Raw genomic sequence first — 24,141 nt, 5'->3', positions numbered from 1 at the left:
CTGAATTTATTCCCATATTCTGTAAAATGCGAAATAAAAGAACTTGGTTATATTTTAAACTAATTATATTTTATTTTGAATGTTTTGGAAATATATAATTTTAAACTAAAAACACTCACATTACAGTTATTGTAATTATACCTTTTATTTTTTTGCAAGGTCATTGCTTAAATAAAATTTAAAGTAATTCGGTTTGTTCTTTTTGTTTCCTTTCTTATAAATGTCTTTTTTCGTCTCAAAAATTTTGTCTAAATGGCTTGTCATCCAAAAATTTACTTTACTTAAGAATTTTCTCTTCGTTTCGTTTACGCTTTAGTTTAGTTTTGTGTAATAAATTTAAGTTTTCTTTTAGTTTACCACATTTAGCAAAAACACACATTTTACACTAAAATTGTTTATACCTTTATTCATATATCATATCTTCCCCCGACACTTTTCAGTCAAATATTTCTTGTTCAGTGTGGTAAAAAGTTGTATTCTATCCATTCTATCCATGTTCTTTGAGTATTTTGTAAGTTGTTCTTGTGTTTCCTTCTTGTTCTCACCGACTTTCTATTCCGTTTTTCAGATAAAATCATGAATACATCTACACGTACAGTAATATAGTTTTTGTTCATTTTGTTTTGTTAATATTTATAGACGTTTGTTCATTCATATTTAAAACGTTTTGCGTGATAATGCTTTTTGTTTTGTTTTGTTTTTGTGGGCATTGTGGGCGTGACTGCTGCTCCGAGGAGTAACTAAATCAACTTAAAGTAAATGTACATTCACATTAAAGCTTAAATGATAAGTAAGGCAAAGGGTTCGATGAGGTTCGCGTTTGCAGTTCATAAATTAATCCATAAACTAGGGTAACTAGACGACTAAATGCTAGGTGTAAAAAGATGGCAATCATTACTCGTAACTTAACTGAAGCTTTGTAAATGGCAAATTAAAGCTTTTACTTCACATTTCATTCAATCGAATACAAATACAAATGGAGGTGGATATGGAAATCAGGGACTGGGGGTACACATTTGATAAATGCTCATTCCAGGTAAGTTACTAAATAGTTAAATATCCGTGTGTTAATGTTCAATGTGAGTGGGGTGTGTTTGTGAGATAGCTCCTCAATCGTACAACTAAGATAATGAAATTCATTTGCAGTCGGCTGCAAAAGCGCGTTCGAGACCGTTTGCATGAATTGTGTTTGTTTGTTTGTTTTTTAAGTATTTTTTGTTTGTTTAAGAGAAATCATATTTCAGGTACATCACAACTTAAAATTTAAAAAATTAAATGCAATTTTTTAAATAATTTTCAATGTCAAATGCCTAATGCATTCCATATATGGCAAGCAAACATTTTCTAATCTTAAGCGAATAAAATAGAACCAAAACTACACGACCACATTAGCATTTTTCCGCCTGTCCTCGGCTAATCCTCTTCTGCAGAGCTGCCTGCAGCTTCTCTCTCCTAGTTTTTGAGGATGATCCAAGCTGGCCATGTCGCCAATACTTGTGAAGAGCCAGTGATCCCAGCGTGTGGTAGTTGAAGCTGATTGAGCTGTTCCTTCGCGACTGGTTGCACTTGAGGCAGCCCAAACGCTGGCGCACCATGCGATTGAGGTACTTGTCCCGCAGTAGGGTGACCACTGCCTCGGGCGTCAGGCGGATCTTCTTTGGCTGCGCCTGCTTGCGCGAGCTGGACTTCTTGCTGAAGTCCAGCGGTGCAGCGAGATACTCTTGCTGGCTGGCCGCATCCGCCAGCAGTGGCAATAGGGTGGCCAACTGATTGAGGGATTTGCGGGAGGCATTCGAGGCACTGTTGCTGTGGGCCGGAGTCGCCTTCTTGGGACTTCGACGAGGTGTGCTGAGATCCAACTGGCGTTTGAGCAGAGATGTCACCGGCGCTGCTGGCGGAACCTTTGGAGCAATGGTCAGTGTAATGTCCTCCTTGTTCCGCAGATACTCGATGTACTCCTCCGTTTCGCTGAGCAAACGACGACGCTTGCTCGGCGACAGGTTCTCAATATCCAGCTCTGGCCGTTGCTGCTGACCTGTAGTCGTGGCCGTGGGCAAAGCTGCTGCTGCAGCGGCCAGCATCAATGGCGTCTCTGCCGCATAGTACTTGTTGATAATGTCCTTGACGTAGTTCTGGAACTGGGTGCCAATGCGATTGAGATTCTGGTACTCCATTTGGGTGAGAAACGGGGTCTGGTTGGTGTTGCCGCTGATGCTGGGCGGCGATGTTGCTGCTGCAGCTGCAACACTTACTGCTGCTGCTCCTGGCGACTTGGTCTTGTTGTTCTCCTTGTCATCCTGGCGATGATGGTGAACGGCATTTCTGTGCGATGACTTGTCCTTGTAGTAGTTGTTGTTGTTGCTATTGTTGTTATTATTGTTGTTGTTCAATTTGTACGCGGGAGACGATTTAATAAGCTGCAATCGCTGCTGCTGCTGGCTGTGATGTTGCTGATGGGGCTGATGCTGCTGGTTCTCTTGGTCCTCGTCGTTGTCGTTGTCGTTCTCGACCTTGATCTTCCGTTTGCTGGCCAGCAGCTCGATGGCCGTCTGCTCGTAGTTGGCCGCCTCTAGAAATGCCGTTGCCATCATCGCCTTGGTGGGTCCCATGTCCTTGGCGTCCATTTCATCCATCTTCTCCAGCTTGATGGCATGACGCGACAGCTTCAGTGGCGATGTGGCGCTCATGTTGAACTCATCGCCAGAGAAACTCGACGAAGAGGCAGACGATGGTGTATTCTCGTCGTCCTCGCCGGTGGAATGTTGTCGCGCTCGCATGCCGAACTTTTGACGCTGGGAACCGGAAACGGAGCCGGCGGATCCGCCACCCATGTTGCTCAGGCTGTACAGCAGTGCAGCAGCCTCTCGTGTCGTCCATTGCGAAGGCAGTTTATTGTTAAACAGGAGTTGATGATTGGCTGGTATTTTCAACTCGTGCACGCCTCCCGCCTTATGAAAATCCTGAGCGACCGAAGCGGTGTTGCGACTAATGGCGTCCATTTTCAGCAGACTGCAAGGATAAGCGAATAGAAACGTATTAGTTTTTTAAATGTGTATTATGACATTAGTAATTCAACGAATAAGAACCAAATAGTGGCAAATAAACTGCAATTGAGGGTGAAATAAGATGGATTTATCAACATTGAATGTGTAAAAACCAAAACATAAATGGGGAACATATGAACACAAACTGTGGACCTGCAACCAATTTTTAAGGAAGGTACAGGAAAAACAAGCAGTGTAAGAATTTAAGTTATTTAAAAGCTTACAAAACACAACATTTTACTCAGTCAGTGGACATTTCAACAAGGAATTTGTACACAATGTGGAATGGATCTAAGAAAAACACAAGCGATCAGAATTTGCAAAGTGATGACCACTTTTGTGAAACTCAAAAACCAACATCAACAGAAACAGAAACGAATAGGTCATCTTCTTGGGAAATTATGCAGAAGATAATCTTAAAGCATTAAATAACCACGCTCAAGACAATAAAATATATATAAAAAAGAAAACTGAGTGAAAATCAACGAAAACGGAATGGATCGGGGATAGATTGGTTATCCAAATACCGCGCATAGTCCTCCGGATCGCTGCCCTCGGCCTCGAGGTACTGAAACAATCGCTCCGAGCCGCGCTTTTGCGTGGCTGCATTTGGCAATCCGCCGGTTAGCAGATCGTGCGGCGGGATCAGCGATCCGTTGGCGCTCAGCCGCCAGCCGACCATCGACGAGGGATTCACGATGATCTCCTGGAGCGGTCCGCCGCCGGAAATGTTGCCGCTTATGCCGCCACCACCGCCTCCTCCGCCGCCGGCCACGCCCTCATTGGTGGTGGTGGTGTAGATGGTTACGGCGCCGCCGCCTCCATTCGCATTTCCCACATTGCCACTGGACGAGCTAACCGAAATGGTGGTGAAGTGGTGGTCGATGGTGATGTGGAGATGTGGTGATCATGGTGGGGATGTCGTGGGAATCGAGAGTCGAGAGAACGAGAGAACGAGGGTAGTAACTAGAGTTAGGAACGTTGTGCGCGCTCGGTTGGGTTTTTGTAATTATTTTTTTTGGTTTTTTTTTTTGGGATGTGTTTGTTTTGTTTTTGGGAGGGGTTTCTTGGTTTGATTTTTTTTTTTTTTTTTTTTTTTTTGGTATTTTTGAAGGGGGCAGGGCGGTCTGAGAATGTTACCCAAAAGCATTGCCGGCATAGGTGTTCAGCTGGTTGTTGGCCACCAGGCTGTTGCCAATAGTTCGCAGCACATTGAGGTTCTGGCTGTGGCCTCCGGCATTGGCATTGTTGTTGCCATTGCCGCCGCCGTTGCCGTTGCTATTGCCGCTGCTGCTGCCGCCGCTCTGGTTGCCGTTGCCGCTGCGCGCCGGCCGATTATCGTGCGGACTGATCAGATGAGGGTATTTATGGTTAGTTATAGAGAACGTCCGGGGATATTGGGGGGTGGCCAGAGAAGTTGGGCGAAAGAGAGTTCAAAAGCTGTTTAGAGTTTTTCGTAATTCCCAGGACAAACGAGGGGGACAGGCTAGATTCGGTCAACCGAAGCTTTGGGTATCCTTGCCAATGGATGTGGCACACAAATTAATGGCAGCAATTTGTGGTCAATTGATGGTTAAGTCTGGCTTGCAATATTCCTGCAAACCAGCAAGACCTTTAACTTTAACTTTACAAAACACGCAGACAAACGTAGTCAGGAGTAAGTACAACTTATTACATTGTCTTCTCCCTCCAAGGATTGATCGCCTAATCCACTGCAAGGATACAGCAAAGGGACATGTCAAAACGGCGTATACTTACTGCACATCGCTCATGTGAGCCTGGTACTCCTCCTGCGTGTCCGCCAAGTAAGAGCACTTGCTGCAGGCCCGCTTGTTGTGCACCTTTAGCACGTGGGTGGCCAGGCGCTCGGAACGCGCCGCCTTGTAATCGCAGAGCAGGCAGACGAAGGGCTTTGTATGCGTGTTGAGGTGCCGCTTGAGGCCCCACTTGTCCGCTCCGGACCACGGGCAGTAGCAGCAGGTGAAGCGCTTCTCCCGCTTCGGTTTCAGCAGGCCGGAGCTGTTGCCACCGTTTCCATTGCCACCATGACTGCCGCTGCTGCCGGAACTCGAGCTGGCCACCGGTTGCTGCATAACGCCCACATGAAGGGGCAATACCACACCGGCGCCATCGTCCATTTTCTCCTGCTTGAGCTGGGCCAGTGGCATATCGGTGGCCGAGGCCACTGCCTCGATGGTCTCCACAATGCTCATACTGCTCGAGGTGGGATGTCGTTGGGCCTCCAAGAAGGCATTGTCTATGTTAACGCCCGCCGAGTTAATGGTCACATTACCACGGCCGCCGGAGTGATGAGATCCGCTTCCGGAGGACCCGCTGCCCGAGGATCCACTGCCCGCCGAGATATGTCGCCGGGTCTTGTTAATGTCGTACTGCAGCTCCCGGTGCATGCGCAGGAAGTGCTTCTTGACATGATCGGCTCGGTTGAACTGCTTGAGGCAGGCATAGCACTGGAAGGGCTTCTCGTCCTTGTGGATGTTCTCATGCCGGGTGTACAGATCCCGACGGTCCGTCGAGTATGGACAATGGGTACAGGCGTAACGCTTCTGGATGTGCACTCCATTCGCGGCAGCGGCGGCTGCAGCCGCTTGAGCAGCCTTCTTCCGACCGCCTCCTCCTCCGCCGGAGGAGCTGGTGCTGCCGCCACTGCTGTTGCTGGGCGCTGAGGTGGGTGTGGATTGGGCCAGATTTTGGGCCGCATTGGCCGATGTGGAGGGGCTGGCGTAGATCAATTCAGCCGCATGCTCCTGACGGTGTTTTCTATGGGTAGACAACAGAATGTTTAAAACGTAAGTAATCATGGTCAACGAAAACTTTTCGCCATGTTCAATAAACTCTTACTTGGACTTGGGTGTGCTCTGATGCGGCTGTTGCTGTTGCTGCTGCTGCTGGTTGACGTGAGCGTAGCTCTGCAGCTTTCCGCCCGAGGTCCACTGTACGAGCTGTGGTTCCGCGGCTGCCGCCGCCACCAGACCAGATCCGTCCTGAGCCCAGCGCTGTTGCTGCTCGCCGGCCTTCAGCAGACCCGCCTGGCCAGCTGCGAAGCCGTTCTGCATCAGGGCTGCCAGCCCGAAGGCAGTGCTCAGATGATCCTCAGACTTGAAGCCACCAACGGCCGCTACACTGGGTGCCGGCACCACAGTCGCCCCACTGCTGGCCGTCACTACCACGGAGTTGCCCGACTCCGCTTGCTGTTGCTGCTGTTGTTGTTGCTGAATTACATTGGCCTGGGTGGTGGCCACGTTGTTGCCAGTGGCGCCTGCCGCACTGGACTCGTATTCAATGCTGGGCGCTGCCGAGCGATCGAGTTGTTGCTGAAAGAGCGAACAAGGAACAAGTGCTTTCATTAGATACATCCCTCTTGGAGTCAGCTGCGTCATCTCACTTACCAGATTTGTAAAGGAGCGCTGCTCGCCCTCGGGCACCGCTGTTGGCCCGCTGGTGGCCACCTGCGCCACCGGCGTGCCGAGCGTATGCAAACCGTTACCGGTCTCCTCGCCGTACAATTTGCGTGTGATTTCCTTGAACATATCTTCATATGTCGCCTCCACATTGGAGGATTGTCCGCTCGCTGCTGGATGGCCGCCGTTCACTGGTATTAGTGTGGCCATTGCAGGTGCTTCACTTTGCCGTCGGCCTTGGCTAGCGGGCGTGCTGCTGTTGCTGCTGCTGCTGCTTTCTGGGGGCGGAGGCTGCTGCTCTTGCTGTTGCCTCCACGTCCACTCGCCGAGAACTGAAAAATGGCAGAGAGAATTGTTGACCCATTATTAAGTGTTATAGATAGGAGGCTCATTACTTTTTAAGACCTTTAACAGCGTGGGGCCACTAAAGGAAATCAAATCTAAATGTTATGGGGTTTCCACAGCATCAGCAGCATTAATAGGTCCAACTATCTTAGAGCCACATCCGGTACCAGAATACCCAACGCCTCCCGTCAGCGGCGTCACTTGCGGGAAACGACTGCTGACACATCCAGCTCTGGTGTGATGGGAAAGGGGCAGCAGTGGCGGGCGGCGAGGGGTGGTACCGGTCTGCCTTGGGGGCGCTGGCGTGGGGGGTTTTGCTTTGGGTTTCGGTGGGGAATTGGGCTTGGGCTTGGATTTCGATTTGACGCAGCATCGCTGAGTCAGCCAGAAATGCTTGCGAGCGCGTTTTTTGTTTACGAATCTCTGATTTTTGGACCACCGATGTCGGGTGTCAGGTCACAAAAATGTATAAAGCGTTTTGTTCAAGTGGTTGCTGAGACAACACCAGTAGGAACACACTTAAAAAGTAAAGGCCAGCAATTAAATATATTGTTTCAACAATATTTATTTATTTTAAAGAAACAAACTGAAACATTCGTCGCCTGAACCATTGTTTAGTGCATAGAAACACTCACACACACTCGACTCTCTTTTTGGGGTCCCGGCTGCATAAATTAATAAATTTACCACCTTGACGTGCCCAGCTAACGAACCAACCCAAAAACCCATTGATCGTCTTCCTCTCGACGGGTCTATCGTGATTATCATCATCATCATCCACACCACTAGCCAGCATCATCCGCACAAAGAGACATACTGCCAACGATCGCGGCAATTTTTTTGGCGGCGCTTTTGTTGTGCGGTGGGTGGGTGTGGGTTGTGCTAGACGTTCCTCCCTCTTTCTCTGCACCGAGAAAAATATTTGCTCATACTTTGTTATTGAAAAAGTGTATTGAAAAAATGAATATAAAACAAGGGATTCTTAAAGGTTATCAATTGAAAATGGATATGTCTGATTTGTTTCCATTCATGACCAAATTTCATTCTTGGAAATTTTTTTAGATGACGAAAACTGCTATGAGTGTGTATTTTTCTTGGCCACATGTTGCTGCGCCCTGTTTTTTGAGAAGAAACGGTTTTTCTGCCACGCCGTGGCGACAAAAAGCGTGTGTTCGTCTCGCCGCTGGGCCCTGGGCACGTTCTGCGGCCCAGCGCCAATGGCTGCGCCCACCCACACACCCACCCAAGACGCCCCGCTGCCATGTCACCGCACCACCAACAGCACCACCCACACACCCACGACCGTTCCCAGTCCCGAGATCCGTTCCGATTCAATCCAATCCGATCCGATCCACAGCCTGTTTCTGGTCGTCTCTTTTCGGTTCATATTTCGTATCTGAGTTTTGCATATTTGATTTTTATGCTTCGTGTGCTTTTTACAGTGGGGTGTTGCTGCTGTTTTCTGCCGCCATGGGGGCGTTTGTTCTTCTTGTTGTTGTTGTGGTTGCGTTCGTTGTTTGTTCAAGTTCGAGTGTGTCGGGAAGTCTGGGGGTCTGGAGCTGTGCGGCGACTCTGGGGATTGGCTCGGGGATCTCGGGGCTCTGCCCTGATCTGCTGGTCTGGCCTCACTCACTTCTCTGCGTGTGGTTTCTCGAGCCAAGGGCACGTCTTTGTTGTTGCCATTGTGGTGGTTGCCGCTTGACTTTGGCCACGCTCTCAAGATCATGCCGCACCATAAGCTCCATTTGGGTTCTGAAAAACCCCGGATGGACAAGGAAAGTGCAAGTGTGGGGCTGCAAACCAGTTATTTACCACAAAGGGAAGGCTTACTGAAAGGAATCACCTTCATACCTAGTTTATATTTATATTTCAAATATAAGTATTGAGTGTTTAAGGAGCATTTAACCTAATAGGTAATTACTTACAAATTAATATTTCCGATACAAAAGTCCCATTACGAAAGGAACATAAAAACTTACAGCTAGTATCGCCTTCATAAGATCGAGTTAGACAAGTTCGTTAAGTTAAATTTCCAACCGCTCCCAAGATCTCTATCAATTTGCGCCACCCCACCGCCGCCCCCTGAATTTGATAAGCCGCCGCCAAGAGGTCAACTGTTGTGGGCGAGACACACACAGCACAACAGCAAAATAAAAACACAACAGCAAAATGGGGGGAAAAAACGCGGAAAGTGTCATGCGTTGCCAACAGCAAAAGCGCGCGTGTGGGTGCTGTGCCTCCCCCTTTTCTGCTTTTTTTTTGTTGTTGTTGCTGTTTCTGCTTTTGCTGGCGGCAACAACAACATCCGCTTTGCTAATAACAGACGGCAGCAAAACACCAACAACAACAATAACACCAGCAAAGAGAGTGGGCTGAAAATGGGCGCGCAGGCCAGCAACAAAATCAATTCCCAACAACAAGAGCAACAGCAACACACCACGCGCACATCAGAACAACGATCAGTCGACGCAGCGCAGTCGACGCCAAATTGTGGTGGGTGCGCAAACAGACGCCAACTTGGGGGAGTTGTGAGAGCAATAAACGGAAAGAGAGAGAGAGAGCGAGAGAGAGGCTGAGAGAAACCGGTTGGGCAGCTGAAAAATGCCGGTTGGGGGAATTTTCGCTGCTTTTGGCTCTCACGTAATAAGTGAGAGCGCGCTTGATCCCCCACTCTCTTGTTCTTTCTCGCTGTTGGCAGATGTTGCATTTTCGCAGATGCCGGACAACTGTTAACGGTAAACGCATTATTGGCTCTCCCCTTTTTTGGCGAGGTGGGGTGCTCTTGCTGGATCTAATTTTGTGGCGACTTCTCTTTTTTTGGCAACTTCCAATAATTGTTTAAAGCGTAGGCTAATCAAATGTTATAGCCTTTCGGCGAGGGCGGTCATCAAAGTGCCAATTGCAAAACACACAGAGATATTCGCAGATACAGTGAAGATTCACTATGCTGAACACGAGAAATAATTCTTCAGAAATTAAGCAAAATATTAAATTCCATACATTCCTTTAAGGATTCTTAAAACCCCAACTTATCTCTGCGACTTCAAATGAATTCCTTCAATATGAAGAAATTGATCAATTGCTAACAAGGATTATTAAAATTTTTAAAGATTATTTGATAAGATGTTTAGGCGTGTTTTACTGATCCGACCGCCAAATTCAAACGTCTGTCTTTCGCATTTTTATTTAGGAAGTTGGCCTGTAGAGTTATGCACACAGTTTTTAACACCCGTGGGTTGGGCCAAGCGATCTGGCAATCTGGCGACCTGGCAGCTCAGGGTGAGCCACAACATTTACGTGTTGTTGCGGTGAAAGGCCACAAGCGCGACCGCAGAGGGGGCGTTCCGCTGGAAGGGGGTCGACGGGATGGGGGCGGAGTACCAGCAGCAGCACCAGCAACAGCAACAGCAGCAGCGGCAGCGGCAACAGAAACAACAGCGGACGAAGCCACCAAGCTAATGACATGTTAACACAATCCCTCCACACAGCCACCTCCTTCCTGACCCCTGCCTGCCCCTCTCCAACCCCGCCCATGGTAACCACCAACTTTGCGAGCGGCCAGCACGCAGTTATTAAAAAACGCTTTAGCCGATGACGCACAGTGGGTTGGAACGGGTGGAGCTGCACGAGGAAGTTACTCGCATCGCATCGCACCGCAGTGCAGCAGCGGTCAATTACTGAAGCGCTATTCTACGGGTTCCATCCACAAGATCATTTTCGGATCTCTGCGTACAAATCGAACATATGACTTACTGACTATTAAAAAGTTTCAAAATTCAGTATACCTATTTTCTAACAGATTTCACATATTGCAGATCCAATATTCCACCTATAGATAAGTAGATAACTGATATCTTAAGAGCTCTCAAGCTGCAGAACCAACCACTGTGCCATTAGTATTTGGCAGCAACCACTAATCATCGAAGTGGGTGGGTGTCTAGCAGCACCAGCGTATGTCCAATCCAACTGACCACAGCTGTCCCAATGATCCAACCGATCCAACCGATTCCACCGACCACGGAATAAAATCGAAGACTTTATATGCGAGCCAAATTAACACCGAACAGCAAAAGGCCCCAACAAAAGCCAAAGCCAACGGGATTCTCGCTGTTTATTTCAGCTACCCGCGACTTTTCAACGCCCACCATCCAAAAGTCGGCGGCGACGGCGACAGCGACGCAAGCGCAGCTGGGTGGCTAAGATGGAAGGGGGAGGGGATTGGGGGAGGGTGGAGGGGGCTACGAGGGGTGGCGAGTGGGTGGCTCGCTGGGATGGGGCGAGGTGAGCTAAGCGCGTATCTGTGTGGGCCGCAGCTGTTGTCATCGATTGCATTCGTTGGCCAATTCGCTGCGTGGCTCAATGTTTCTTTTGCACATTTGTTGAGTTTTTACTTTAGGGAAGATTCAAGATTAAAATGTCTATGATTTTTTAAGCAAATGCTCAATCTGTAAACTCAACTACAATTGGCTTTCTAGCAAAAACCCATTACTCATCATAATGTTATATGTCATCAGTTCCATCTTAGTTAGACGTCATTAGAAAAATCTCCGAGGTATCCCCGCTAACAGGTTGCGTGTTGATGGTTTTGAATAAATTGGCCATAAATAATGCCACTAGGTCAAAGGTGGTTACTTTCCTAGCAAAATGAAGCCAGATCTAGCAGTTGCGTTGCTGTATCTAGATTATGTAGCATTTCCCAAAGGACTTTCTCCCCTTCTGGCCCCAGACCAAATTGAATTGCATCCTAAGGGCGCACGTTTTCCCAACACTTCCTTTCCCATTCCCATGATGGCATATCCTTGGGTTAATGGGGCTGCCGGCGAACAAAGGACAGCGGTTGTGGCGACATGTATATGGGCGGCAGGTGGTACTTTTTGTGGCCACGATGCGATGGCAGCTGCTTCTGCTGCTTCTGCTTCTGCTGCTGCTGCTGTTTCTTCTTTGTTTTCTTACTACACTTTTTTGGCGTCTTCTCTTTGAGCTTGTTTTTAGGTTTTCGAGGCGGATGATGGCCGGCCAGGCCAGGCCAGCAGACAACAAAAGCAAATTGCTTTTGGGCCCAAAAGTCTTCGGAGCTGGTTTCGTTTGTTGCTTCATTCCAATTTTTTTTTTGTATTTAGTTGGTGTTTCGTTTTTTTCTTGTTTTTGGGTGGTTCATCTGCTGGCTGGCGGTGGGCGTTCGACGGCTTCAAGGGCAGGCCCAGAAAACAAGTCGGCGACCATAGCTTTTGGCTATGATTGCCCGCCTTTACTTTCCTCATCTGATGCGGCGGCGGCGGCAGCTGTTGGCAGGTGCGCGCCCTCATAAAATGGCCAGCAAAAAAAGAAATAATAAAGTGAAATACATGCAGAAGATACAGAAATGCAGGCGCAGACGTTGCACATGTTCGCCTGTCCTTCGCCTTGAGGACTTCAGGGGTCTTGAGAGACCTAAGTCCGAGCCGTGTCAGTGGCACCCTCCCTGATCTGCTCCTTTTCTGGTGAAATCTTTGCCGCATGCAACATGTGCTCGGTGTCCGATCATCCATGGGGTAGCAATTTGTGCCATGTTTCCATTCCCTTTTTAGGGGTGGTTTTCCGTCTTAACTGCAATCCAGGCCGACAACAACCTGCTGCCCAGAGTAGAGATCACTTTTAGGGTTGCCCCGTTGGGCTGCAGGTTGCAGCTGCCATTTGCCGGTGGTTGGGGTGGTCGAGGGGATGGTTTCTGCGGGGTGGAGTGGGGTTTTAAGTGCCGATCCTGTTGCTTTTGTTGCGGACCAACGGATGTGATCCTTCAGAGCAGGAGGCGGAGGAGGAGGAGTAGAAGGAGGTTCCAGGATACATACATACGAGCATGATGAATGGATTTGTATTCAGCATTTCAAGAGGATGCATTTAGGTGTGACTTTCTAGTTGAATCCATCGCCAAGCAGGGCTGGGGAATGCATTATCTGGTTTCATTCATGGCACACATTCGCTCATAGATGGTAGATCCCCTAGCCTCACAGGGCTTCCACATACACACATCCGCATTTCGGAATGGCGATCGGGTTGAAAGCTTCAATTCTCGACCGTCAGCAAATGACTGCGCCTCCTTCGCCTCACAGCCGCCAGTTGGGTTTCGTGTTGTACTCTTTGGGTTATCATATGAACAAATGGATTTCCGAGAAACCACCTACCTACACACGAGAAATGCCACAGCCCAAGCAGCCATCATCATCCCATCCCATACCATACCATACCATCCCAATCCGTGGGCCAGCCTATCCGTATACGTGTATAATACATACAGAGCCAAGACAACCCAACCCAACCCAACCCAAAAACCGAAACCCCTCGCTGAAATGTTGACGCTGGACGCCTCTTAAAAAAAAAATAACAACAACCACATGCACAGCAGCAGGCAATCAGAGGCAGAGGAGTAGGAGGCCGAGGTGGGGGTGGGGCATGGGTTTCGGGGTGGGGGTAGGAGGAGCACGAGTAACAGGAGGAAGCAGTGGGAGGTGGAGGCGAGGAGACAGACCCAGACCCATAATGAAATTTCACAACAACCTTCAAGCAGACATCGTCGCCGTCTGTCGTGCTCTTCCTCTTCGCCACCATCATTTTCTGAGTTTCTTCTGATTTTTTATTTTTTATTTTGGTTTGGTACGGTTTGGTTTCGTTGAATATTGAAAAACGGTCGAAACGGTTGGGGTTTTTTAGGCAAATTGTAGTAGGAGGAGTGGCTGGTGGTGGTGGTGGTGCCATAGAATGAGCCAGCGAAACGAAGATAATGATGATCGCCGGGCACAAAAGCAAAAACGAGACCAACCAAAACTCAAGACGCCCAAAAGATTTTCGGCTCGGCTCGGTTTGGTTTGGTTTGGTTTTGGTTTGGTTTGAGACTCTGCCCGCTTTTGGGCCAACAAAAGAAATGGAGAAGAAGATGTGGAAGAAGAACGTCTACCCCCTCCCACCTGGCAGGCACCCCACCCACAAAGCGAACAAAGAAGTGAGAGATGTACACACAAGAAGTGGAATGAATCCTACGCAATGGGGTGGCTGTGCTGCGAAAGGGGACGCAACTCCGAACTCCGAATTCGAATCCGACTCAAAATCCCAATCGAACCGAATGACGCCAACAGGTAAAAAGTAGAAACCTTGAAAGCCGCAAAACAAACAGCTGCTGCAGAGAGCGGGAGGGAGAAAACAGGTAAACGAGGAGCCGAGGGCAGGTAACTTTCGGGCAGGGGGCGGGTGTAACAGGAAATTCCTATGTGATTTTCGGAGAGATTGCTGCCTCGCTGGGGTCGCATCACCGCCATCATCGCCATCGCCATCGCAACGCATCGCATGGGATATGCGGCATAGGATCGGTTTAGGGATTGGGAATCGGTACTGGGATTGGGATCGCTATCGGGATCGGTGCAGCACAACAACCCTCTTTGCGACACGGGCAGGTACCATACGTCGGCGGCGCAACCCCTCTTTTCAACCAACCTCCCTCCCTCCCCTGGCTGCATAAAATTGCTCTACCACCGACGACGGGAAGTGCGTAATTTATTTTTGCCCTTTTTTTGGGGTCGCTTTTTCCATGGGAATGCCGAAGTTGAGCGGCGGGGGGAGGAAGCCAAGCGTGGGTTGGCAGTAACATAAAAAGCGGGGGGTCCGTGCATTGGAGGCAAATGTAAGATGGCAAGATGACTCAATACTGTTGAGTTCTAGAAACTTAAGTGCCAGAACTCCACCGCATTATCAACAAGTATTTATAACTCTTCTTTGATTTTGCAGAAGGCGGATCCAGCAGAAAAGGCATTTCACAGAAAATTAAAATGTATCTTTATTTTGAAACATAGTTATTTGAACATAACTTAATATGTAAAAATACCGATGGGAACTGAAAGTTTTCAGTTTTAACCTAACTGAATTTTTAAATTATAGCAAGAGTACAAAGATTTCTTTACTGCCAATATCAACAAGTATTTATAACTTATAAGTTATAAGTTACATTTACTTACGTATGTGATTAAATTATGGAATTATGCTTTATTGCTTGTGTGTTGATTTCCATCTCCCCCATGGGAATATCAAGTTTTCCAACGGCAACCCTTTTTCCAACCGATCGTTCCAATGACAACTCCTTGGAAGGCGAGCCAACCACGAAGATGAGTCCATAATAAACAAGCAAATAATGGAGGGCGACTGCCAGTGGGGGCGGCAACTCAGCGAAGAGGGGAATTGAGGGAGGAGGTGGAGTAGGTTGAATGCAAAAGTTGCTATCGATGGGTGGGTGTAAAAAATTCATCAGAATGCAAAGGGAGAGTGTGGGAGAGACAGACGAAGTGATAAAGCAGCGGGAAAGGGACGGGGACAAGAGCCACGCCAAAATGAGAACCTACAAGAAATCACCATTTGAAACAGCGGGCGTCGCGACGGTCAGTCGCCTCCCTCCCCTTCCCTACCCACTCTTCGGTTTTTTCCTCCTCCTGCGCAACAGGGTGAAAGGGAAAGGAAGAGGAACATGTGACAAAGCAGAACGAATAGGAGAGAGCATGTGAGTAGGCGGCTTTCCAAGGCAGGCAAGATTTCTCACTGTGTGAGTGTGTGCGTGTGTGTGTCTGAGAAGACGATAAGCAGCGGCAGCGAAGAAAGTAGGATAATGAGGGAGGAGGCAAAGGAGGCGAAGGTGGCGGAGGAGGGGGAGTAGGAGCAAGGATTGGTGGTGGGTTTCTTTCGATTTCTTTTCTTTTTGAGCCCCTTGCGGCGTCGCATTTGGGATCTTTGGTCTCATTTTTCAGGAAAGGGGTGCCCACTGCTCTTTCCCTCTTTTTTTATTGTGGGGCGTTGGAGTGGCTCGGATTTTTTTTCGTTTATAATTGGAAATTGGGTAACCGGTTCTGGGCCTAGCTACCTGTGGGTTGTTGGGCTTGTCTCTGCACATGGCCTTCGAGGTGATTTCTCGATGGCTCGCAGATTGTGTGGGTTCGGTTTTGGCTTTTGGGTCTGCTCCATTAATTATATGCAGCGAACTTCCCCGAAAATAATTAATTCCCCTTAATGTTGAAGTCACAAACAATTACATATATTATACCTTTTTATGCTGATCAGTATTAGTTATTTCCAGTTGGCCCTATGGCCATTGCTCTCCTTTTCCGACTTAGGCCTTCCACCCGGATTGCGTTTGTTTCCTTGAATTACAGTCACTATTTGTTCACAATTTGTACACTCCTGTTTGATTAGCACAGTTTAGTTACAATTGAAACGCAAGCACGCACAATCAGCGGAGTTTTTTCTGTATATATTTTTATTAAGAACTTGTGCCAAAATTCGCAGGAAAACCACGCGTTGCAATGATTCTTATAAAAATGCCGCACAAAGTCAATTCCAAACACGAATAAGGAGGGAAGCGAGAACGGCCGAACCGCACACCACGAGAAATTCCAACAGACTGAGATGGAAACAACAAACGATGACGCGCAGCGTCGGCCGCTCTGCTCGCCTCTGCCGGCAATGCCGACGCACAAAGCAGCGCACAGTGGAGCGATGTTTGGTGTTAGGCGTACGATGTGAAATATCAATACGAAGGAATTTACAAATCTTCTGCTGACACTTTAAAAGGAATGAAAAAATGCTTTGCTTAATGCCAATTATAAATATTTACTTTACTAAATAAAAATGATTATTAGGTCTGAAGCACTTGGTTTAACAATTTAGTTGATTCGTTCATATTATTGGTATTGATAAATGATTTAAGAGAAATGATCAACTGCAGTACAGGCCCACTGTGCAAGTGGCCACCTTACAAACGAATGATCGCATAAAAGAGAAATTGCAACAAGCAAGCAAGGCAAGCCACCCGCTCATTCAAGTCGTTTGTTGTTGCTTCTGCTGTCTCTCTCCCACTTTTCAGTTATTGTGTGTGGGCCGGCGTCGCACAGTGGGAAACTTGAGCAAGCTGTCAAGTAAATCTAACTATCTAATGAAATTTTAATTAATAAATAATTTCCTAAAATGTTACTATTCCTAGTTCAAGCTCTTGGCAAAGGGACATTATATTATTGTGAATTTTTTTCAGCTGTCCGATAAGGAATTTATAGTATCAAAATAGATTTTCAAGTAATTTGAAAATTTAATAAGCCGTATGCATGTTTTTATTTGTATTTTATGTTTGTTATGCATTGTAAGTGTGCCGGAATCTTAGCCTGGCAATTGCTCAAATCGGCCCACTGTGGCAAGCTGCGACAGCGGCAGATAGCGAGAGTGGGAGTGGGAAACCGTGTAGGGTGGTTTCAGAGTAGAATTTTCGGACCAGGTCAGTTTGCGTTTGCGACGGCGCAACTTGATTTCGCTGTTGTTGTTGCTGGCTTACGTTTTTTATGCGCCGCTCGGGTTGGTAATGATCTTCGTGCATGTGGGTTGCCGTCGCTGTTGTTTTTGTTGTTGCTGGTGGTGGTGGTGATGGTGGAGAAGGAGGAGGAGGAGTAGGAGGCGACTGCGACTGTTGCGTTCATTAGCGGGGCAGAGGCTTTTTTGGGTTTGGTATATGTTATATGGCCAGAAGGAGGGCGTGCGATACATGGTCCAGGTAGACACATAATGAAGCCACAGTCGAACTCCCAAACGCCGACATTTTACTAATTGAATACGTTTGCTCTTCCCTGAAAGCGAACTCCAACGCTGCGCTCTTTAAATGTTATCATTTTCTAAAGATTGAACTTTGATTCATACATGATTTTTGACTGATTAGTGCAAAGTTCGTGCTCTCGCAGCTTCACTGTATTTATAAACAGAATCACCCACATGGCAGCCTCGATTGGGTGGCACAGCCCGCCGATTTTCGGCGTGGGCTGATTTTTAGCCGCATTCGATTTCGGGTTCAAGACTTGCCATTCAACCTCTGGTTGGCTGGCCTATAAATTGGCTCTATCTCTGATACAGTTGCCTTGCTGGATATGTACATACATATGTATATGCATGACTCATAAATGGGGAACTCCCGGTGCAACAGCAACGACAACTGCATCAAGTCAATGAAATTGAAAGTTTCTGGCAATCAATGGACTCTAGTGCATCTTGGTCACCAAGTTGTTGTTACTGCAGGTTTGCAGGTTGCGATGTCGCTGATTTTGATCGTACTACTCATGTATGTACATATGTATATCCCCCGCAAAAGGAAGACAACGCCAGCGATGTGTGGCTGCAAAAATGCATATGGTGCCACGAGGTGAAGAAGATGCAAAATAACCATTTGGCCAGGCAGACCTGCAAATACGCTACCATTCAAAAGAAGTTAGCTTGTAGGAGCTTGAAACGGTTTTAAGTTCCTTCATAAAGCTGTTATAGCTATGTACACATAATGCTATGTACTGCTCTCTAAGGATCTGCACTTGAAGACTTAAATGTATTTCCCGAAATCAAGTATTAACAAAAGGCGCTCCACAGTCCACATACCTCACTCGCAGGGCATCTGCAAACAGGTTAGCCCTCGAAATGGAGCAGTCCGAGCACCCTACTTTGCCTTCATTGCCACTCAAGTGGAAGTGGCTGGCCGAGGCGATGATGATGATGGTGGTGATGGAAATGGAAATGGAGATGATGATGATCGCGGATAAAGGAGCTGCCTGGGGACTGGAACCGGTTCGCGAGCAGCCGTCAGTGGACAACATGTGGGCCACCTCGAATCCCCCTGAGAGGTTCTTTCGGAGGCAGACCTCACTGGGCCTGGGTGGACCCGTTAGTCCATCCTTGGACCGGTGCAAGCTGTGATATAACCAACAATACCCGTAATGAGCCTGGCCAATTACAGCAGCACATGGCTTCCTACGGCCAGCAAAACCTGTTGCCCCTGAAGACGAAGCCCTTCTTCGGTTTGCTTCACTTGGGAGAAAGTCTCCTCGCTGGAATAGGGCTTCCCATTTTGGGCGCCACTTGTAAAGAGGAAATCTGCCTGGCACTTCTCAAAGGGGTCGAAACTCTTGCACTTTGTCACGTCTCATTTAACTTGGGAACCCCAGGGGTGGTTGTGCGATCACTGGTTCCCACTGTATAGTTCGCTCCCGCCCTCTACATACCTACACTATCCCACATCCCACATGCACAGAGAAAAAGGGGGACTTCGATTGAAGGCATTTGCATACAGTCTATGTGGCTGTTGGTTATAATACATTGTAATAGATTGTTAAAGACCGCTGAGACAGGATTCAAATGAATCAAAATATAGTAGTGCGCACTGGGAGACCTAACTTCTGTCGATCTTGCACACCTTAGTGCAGTTAGTTCTTTTAGATCAAGTGGTTTCTAACATCATTTCAATGGCAATCTGTAGATTTCCGCTGTAGTGGAGATGTAGATTTTTCCATGTGGAGACACCCCTTGTGGAGTGGGCGTGGGACACGGCCACGCATGCGCAACTCCCTCCGAACTCCCAACTCGAGTCCGCTTCGTCTGAGTGGGTGGGTTGTGTGAGTGTGAGTGTGTGTGTTTTCGAGACTGGGTTTGTTTTGAGCATTGGGTTGGGTACAGTCTCCGCTTGGCTTGCCTTGTGGTCGGGTGAGTCACTGGGTCTTGGCCCCCGGGTGATTTTTTCAATCATCATCAGCAGCGTGGGGAGTGTGAATGAAATGAAGTCAACAGGAAATAGTCAGTTTGCGGCTAAGAATAAAAGTCAAATGATCGCTACGCTTTTTCATACTTCCTAAGAAACAAGTTACAAAAGTATATAAAGTTCTTTAGAAATCTAAGAAAACGATCGCTAGTAAGTTGTTTTCAAATTTCAATCTATATCTTGAGGGGTAACGAACTCATTTAGTGTTTGTGGCAAAAGTTTTCCACCCCTTACTTTCCCATCTAAAGGAATGTGCGTTGCATTCTAGGCATTTTCCAGTGCTTGACTTCGTTTAACTCGAGCTTAAAATCAATTTTTGTCGTCGAGTAAAAAGCAATTAAGCTGTCAGTCTATGTAAGCAGCTTCAAATACACAACTAATTTCTATATATAATCCATGGAGACGCCATGAAACGAAATTCAGTTGCCGGTATTCCCCCTACTCCGTACATAGTATTTATTTATATAGGCATAATCCCGGGCAAGTGCAATTCGACTGCATACAAATTGCATTTTCTATATAATATATAAAATATGTGCGTGTGAATATAAACTTTTATATATAAATACATACATATATATATATATATGAAGCACTCGAATGCAGTTATTTGCATTCTGCAGCAGACATTGCCACCCACAAATGTTCACCATATTGCCCATGGCAACAAAAAACCACACATTTTTAGTTTTCATTTGAAAACACCATGCCACAAACGGAATTCGTCAAAGGCAAAATAATCAAATACAAATTATATAACTCCTACATACGTGTATACATATGTAGTCGCATATGTTGCATAAAAACCGAAACCCCAAAAAACCATATGCAAAAACTCCCCCTTTAAATCGAAATGAAAATGCATCTCGCTCTCTTTGGAGAGAGCGCAAGCCTGTGCCGTTATTTTCTATTTTCCCAGAGAGCGCGAGAGTGAACGAACGGAAGTTGAACTCTCGAAAGTGCAACACAATTCCTTTGCACTTTTTTGATAAGGGGTGTGGGTCGCTTTTTGGGTTGTTGGGTGGGTTGCTGGTGGGTTGCTGGTGGGTGGGGTGGTTTGAATATAACAAAAATTGTTATAGACACAAAATTTATGATGTGCTCCGGCTGTGAAAAACAACCACCCACCCAGAAGTAAGGAAACGATGGGGAGAGGGGCGGCAGTTAGTTTTCAAATGCCAAAACAGTTGAGCTATTGTCGCGAGAGCGGGATAGTAATACCCTTCAAAACCAAAACGAGAGCGAGAAAGAGGGTGGGTTGTGCATTGTTTGGGGGTTGCTATACCGTTGCATAGAGCGCCTGCTCCACACACCAATACCATTTGTTTTTATTCCACTGTGTGCGTGTGTTTGTGTGAAGTATTGATGATGGAAAAATAGAAGTTGGCGCTTTTTAGTTGGGGGTTGCTGCCCCCAGTGGGGTGTTTCTCTGGAAAAAGTGCATACCGAAAAAGATACGCACACACACACATACACACACACACACACACAAACGCATTGCGAAAAATCAATAAATCACTTTGGCTTGGAAAATAGATTTGAAAAGGCCCCCCCCGGAAAATCAATTAATAGATACTCGCAGTCCGATAGTTTTAAAATATTTTACCCAGCAACTTACCAACATGTTAGCGGAGATTTTGCAGCCAGCCCCGGAATATGCAACACTTTTTCGCCTCTTTTCGCGCGGCACACTGTTTAGAGGATTTGGGTTTTTCCTTTGCGGCTGGAAATGAATTTACTTCACTGCTTTGTTAAATGAATGCACCCCTGATGCACTTTTCGGTTTTCCGATTTATCCAGAACGGAACGCGTTTCACAACTAACCTCATCAACACTCACACACCGAATGAGATTTCGTGACTGAATGAATATGAATGGTCGCGGAGGAGCGGATCCTACGGCGATTCTCCGCCACCCACTCGTTGGGGGTGGACTGGTGGGCTGGGCGGAAAATATACCGTCCCTCCCCCTAATGGGCCAAGTAAATATGTTGTAATATTTAGTTTTGTTTTTGCGTCTGCGATGCGTTGCTTAGTTTGCTGTTGTTGCCGCGCCGATTGCCTGTCGCGTAATAATAATACCTCTCCGACGTTGTGCAATTGTGGGAAAAGCTTCCTGTCTGCGCCGCCCTGCTTCTTCTTCCGCCACCCCTCCGCTTTTCCGCTTTCCACATTTACAAAAAGCGCGCGCATTCCGCAACGCTCACGCTCCCACGCACAACTGGCTCTCCGGAAAATAAACTGTCATTTGGCTAAGAAAAAATATTATTAATATATTAATAGACTTATTCATTGACTTAAGTTAAGGAGGAGCACATTAAAATAAACTATTTATTTTTTATTTAACACTTTGTGATGGTATTTGGTATCGATAGTGGCTCCGAAAACATCGGAACAATTCCAACATCGAATTCAAAAATTCAGCGCGGAAAAAAGACAACCAACTGAAAATCTCTTTCATTTTAAAAAAATGTCTTTTTTTTTTATTTTTAACGTGAAAACTGATATTAATAAAAAATATTGGGTTTGATGAATTGGAATCGAAAACGTTTGAATATTTTTATTTTCACCGAAGAATTCGTTCTTCAGTGAAAGTATGTACATAAGTCAAGACAATTGTTATAATTAAATCAATAAACAAGAACATACTATATTTTACCATTTTTATTTAAATAATCCAGAAAATACAATTTCCATATATACTTATACTTACTTATTTTTTTGCCAAGTTAGTGACATAATTTTGTTATACTTAAACCAATTCCAAGAGGCTCATAAAGTTTCGTAAAAACTCATGAACACAAAATTTAATTTAATTTTCGATCCTTTTTGAAAATTACATATCCGGTAGCCGTTTTTACATTACATCTTAGATGATACTTACATTTTATTGTTAGCCGTGTCACCAACCCATGAAGAACTGCGTTTGAGCTGTTTGAGAAGTTGACATTCCGATTTCGACAAATGTATGTATATTCGACTATTCGATCAATTATCAATTTCTGTCAAAATCGAGTGCTTTTTAAAATTGAGAGCCATTTTAAAAGCGAAGTTAAAACGTTTTCTTATTTTTTTTAATTTACTAGATCTGTAACTTATGCTTGAACTAATATCTCTCTACCTTAGTTATCATGCTATTCATAAATAACATTGTTCGGCTGACATAGTTCGATGTACCACTTGTATTAAGCGGACCAGTATCATTCATAGAAATATGGTAAATTCATTAAAAAGTGTACATAAGATATTGGTTATAGGACACTACGGACAGAAAAAAGGTTTTCATCTGCAGCTGACCGACTAGTCCAAAATGTGCCACGGAAATGAAAAAGAATTTAATTAAAAGCGGTTAGCGATTGGTATTTTTGCGCAATCTTCAATTACTTTTCGTGGATTTTATGTTTTTAGCCTAGCCGCAAAACCATTCAGTCGAGTGGCAAAACGATTTCAGGTAAAACATGGCTACCACTTAGCCATGACGACGTTCGTTTTTAGATTTTCGTCATTTTTTTGTCCACTTTTTCCGTCACTTGAGGACAGCAATTTTTTTTAGTGGTTCCCGAGTTTTAATCAAATTGCACATGTGACCACATAGTCAGCCATATAACCCATAACCCACACCGCAGACCCCAAAACTCCTTTGCTAACCTAATTTTACAGTTGCCTCTTCAGCTGCACACACACACACAAATACACACACACACATACACGCCAAAATACAGGATTTTTCATCTCCATTTTTGAGAATTTTCTGCAACGTCAACTGTCTCGAAAAGTTTTTAATCAACGTCACCAACAACAAGAGCGTTTTCCTTTTTTCTTGCATTTTTCCTACTTAACTGTTTAATTTTTTGTTCGGTTTTTCGTGTTGCCTTTTTTCCACAGATGGCCTCGATTTTTGTGGATATTTGCCGCATTTTCACCGAAAGCAAATTCAATGCAATTAAAAACAATTCATAATGGGCGAGGCGAGGAGCATTTCCCCCAGTAATTTGTCTCCAGAGCTGGGAAAAAAATAAAAGGTACATGAAAATGAAACTATGGCCCTTTTGGGCGGCTTTGTTGTGCTTTGCCGGTTGGCAAAAATGATTTTTGTGTCCAACATTTGACGGCAAACGGGCCGTTTTGGTTTATGCATTTAATTAAAAACGAATGAGACCCAAAGCCAAAGTCCGAGCCACAATGAAAACGCAGTGAAAACGAATAAATATGAAAGGACTGGGCGACAGGAGCAAGTGCAGATGCAGATACAAATGCACAGTTGCGGATGTAGATACACAGATGCAAAGATACTAAAGTTGCTGTGCTTTGGTTAAAATATGCAAACAAGAAACGGAAAAACTTATTTAGACGCCGCTGCAGACAGCAACAAAAATAAATACATCCATACTATATGTGGCTAAAGAGCCACAGAAGCCAACGAAAAAAGCAAATTGTTTCTTTGGCTGCTTATGAAAATGGCGTCACACACATGCACTTGCGCCAGTGTGTGTGTGTCGCTCCCACGAGCATGTGTATGTGTATCTGTATGTGTGTGTGTGTGTGAGTGGGTGGGAATTGGCTTTTCTTTGTTTTTCCCAAATGCAGCACAATGGGACTTTGAAACTTCGTTCATGCAAATGGCGAACGCCATAAAACGCTTTCAATTAATGGGATAATAAATAAAAAGCTTCGCTGACCAATTTTGTTCATTTTTCCGTTCGGGCTATTATTAATCTGCCTTCTCTTTTGATTAAACTTTCCAATCACGCGTTTTACAGATTATT

General features: G+C 45.9%; 1 protein-coding gene across 9 annotated transcripts; it reads right to left on the bottom strand.

The window, feature by feature from the left end:
* Window positions 1-306: 306 nt before the first annotated feature.
* LOC6548997 (protein charlatan) lies at window positions 307-21,541 on the bottom strand. 9 transcript variants are annotated; one of them, XM_026981237.1, is made up of 8 exons: window positions 21,201-21,541; window positions 20,995-21,099; window positions 6,452-6,795; window positions 5,904-6,376; window positions 4,803-5,822; window positions 4,185-4,391; window positions 3,572-3,898; window positions 307-3,009 (listed from the first exon to the last, which is right to left on the bottom strand). In XM_026981237.1, exons 3-8 carry the CDS (start codon window positions 6,671-6,673, stop codon window positions 1,389-1,391), a joined length of 3,870 nt encoding a protein of 1,289 aa, XP_026837038.1. In that variant the 5' UTR covers window positions 6,674-6,795; window positions 20,995-21,099; window positions 21,201-21,541; the 3' UTR covers window positions 307-1,388. The 9 variants fall into 9 exon arrangements, with proteins under 9 accessions (XP_026837038.1, XP_026837037.1, XP_015011681.1 ...); XM_026981236.1 differs by lacking the exons at window positions 20,995-21,099; window positions 21,201-21,541 and adding an exon at window positions 15,864-16,259; XM_015156195.2 differs by lacking the exons at window positions 20,995-21,099; window positions 21,201-21,541 and adding an exon at window positions 15,864-16,259 and having other exon boundaries at window positions 3,572-3,889.
* Between the last annotated feature and the right edge of the window lie 2,600 nt (window positions 21,542-24,141).

The sequence above is a fragment of the Drosophila erecta genome, unplaced genomic scaffold (genome assembly GCF_003286155.1).
Source record: "Drosophila erecta strain 14021-0224.00,06,07 unplaced genomic scaffold, DereRS2 tig00000092-arrow-pilon, whole genome shotgun sequence".
NCBI lineage: Eukaryota > Metazoa > Arthropoda > Insecta > Diptera > Drosophilidae > Drosophila > Drosophila erecta.
This window is presented reverse-complemented; position numbering and strand designations above follow the sequence as displayed.

What these genes read in the sequence shown, in the direction of transcription:
- LOC6548997 (XM_026981237.1), bottom strand. Translation starts at nt 6,673, where the DNA reads ATGGCCACACTAATACCAGTGAACGGCGGCCATCCAGCAGCGAGCGGA. An exon ending in AGCGCTCCTTTACAAATCTG is followed by an intron (nt 6,377 to 6,451) that starts GTAAGTGAGATG and finishes TCGCTCTTTCAG; the next exon opens with CAACAACTCGATCGCTCGGC. An exon ending in CAGAGCACACCCAAGTCCAA is followed by an intron (nt 5,823 to 5,903) that starts GTAAGAGTTTAT and finishes GTCTACCCATAG; the next exon opens with AAAACACCGTCAGGAGCATG.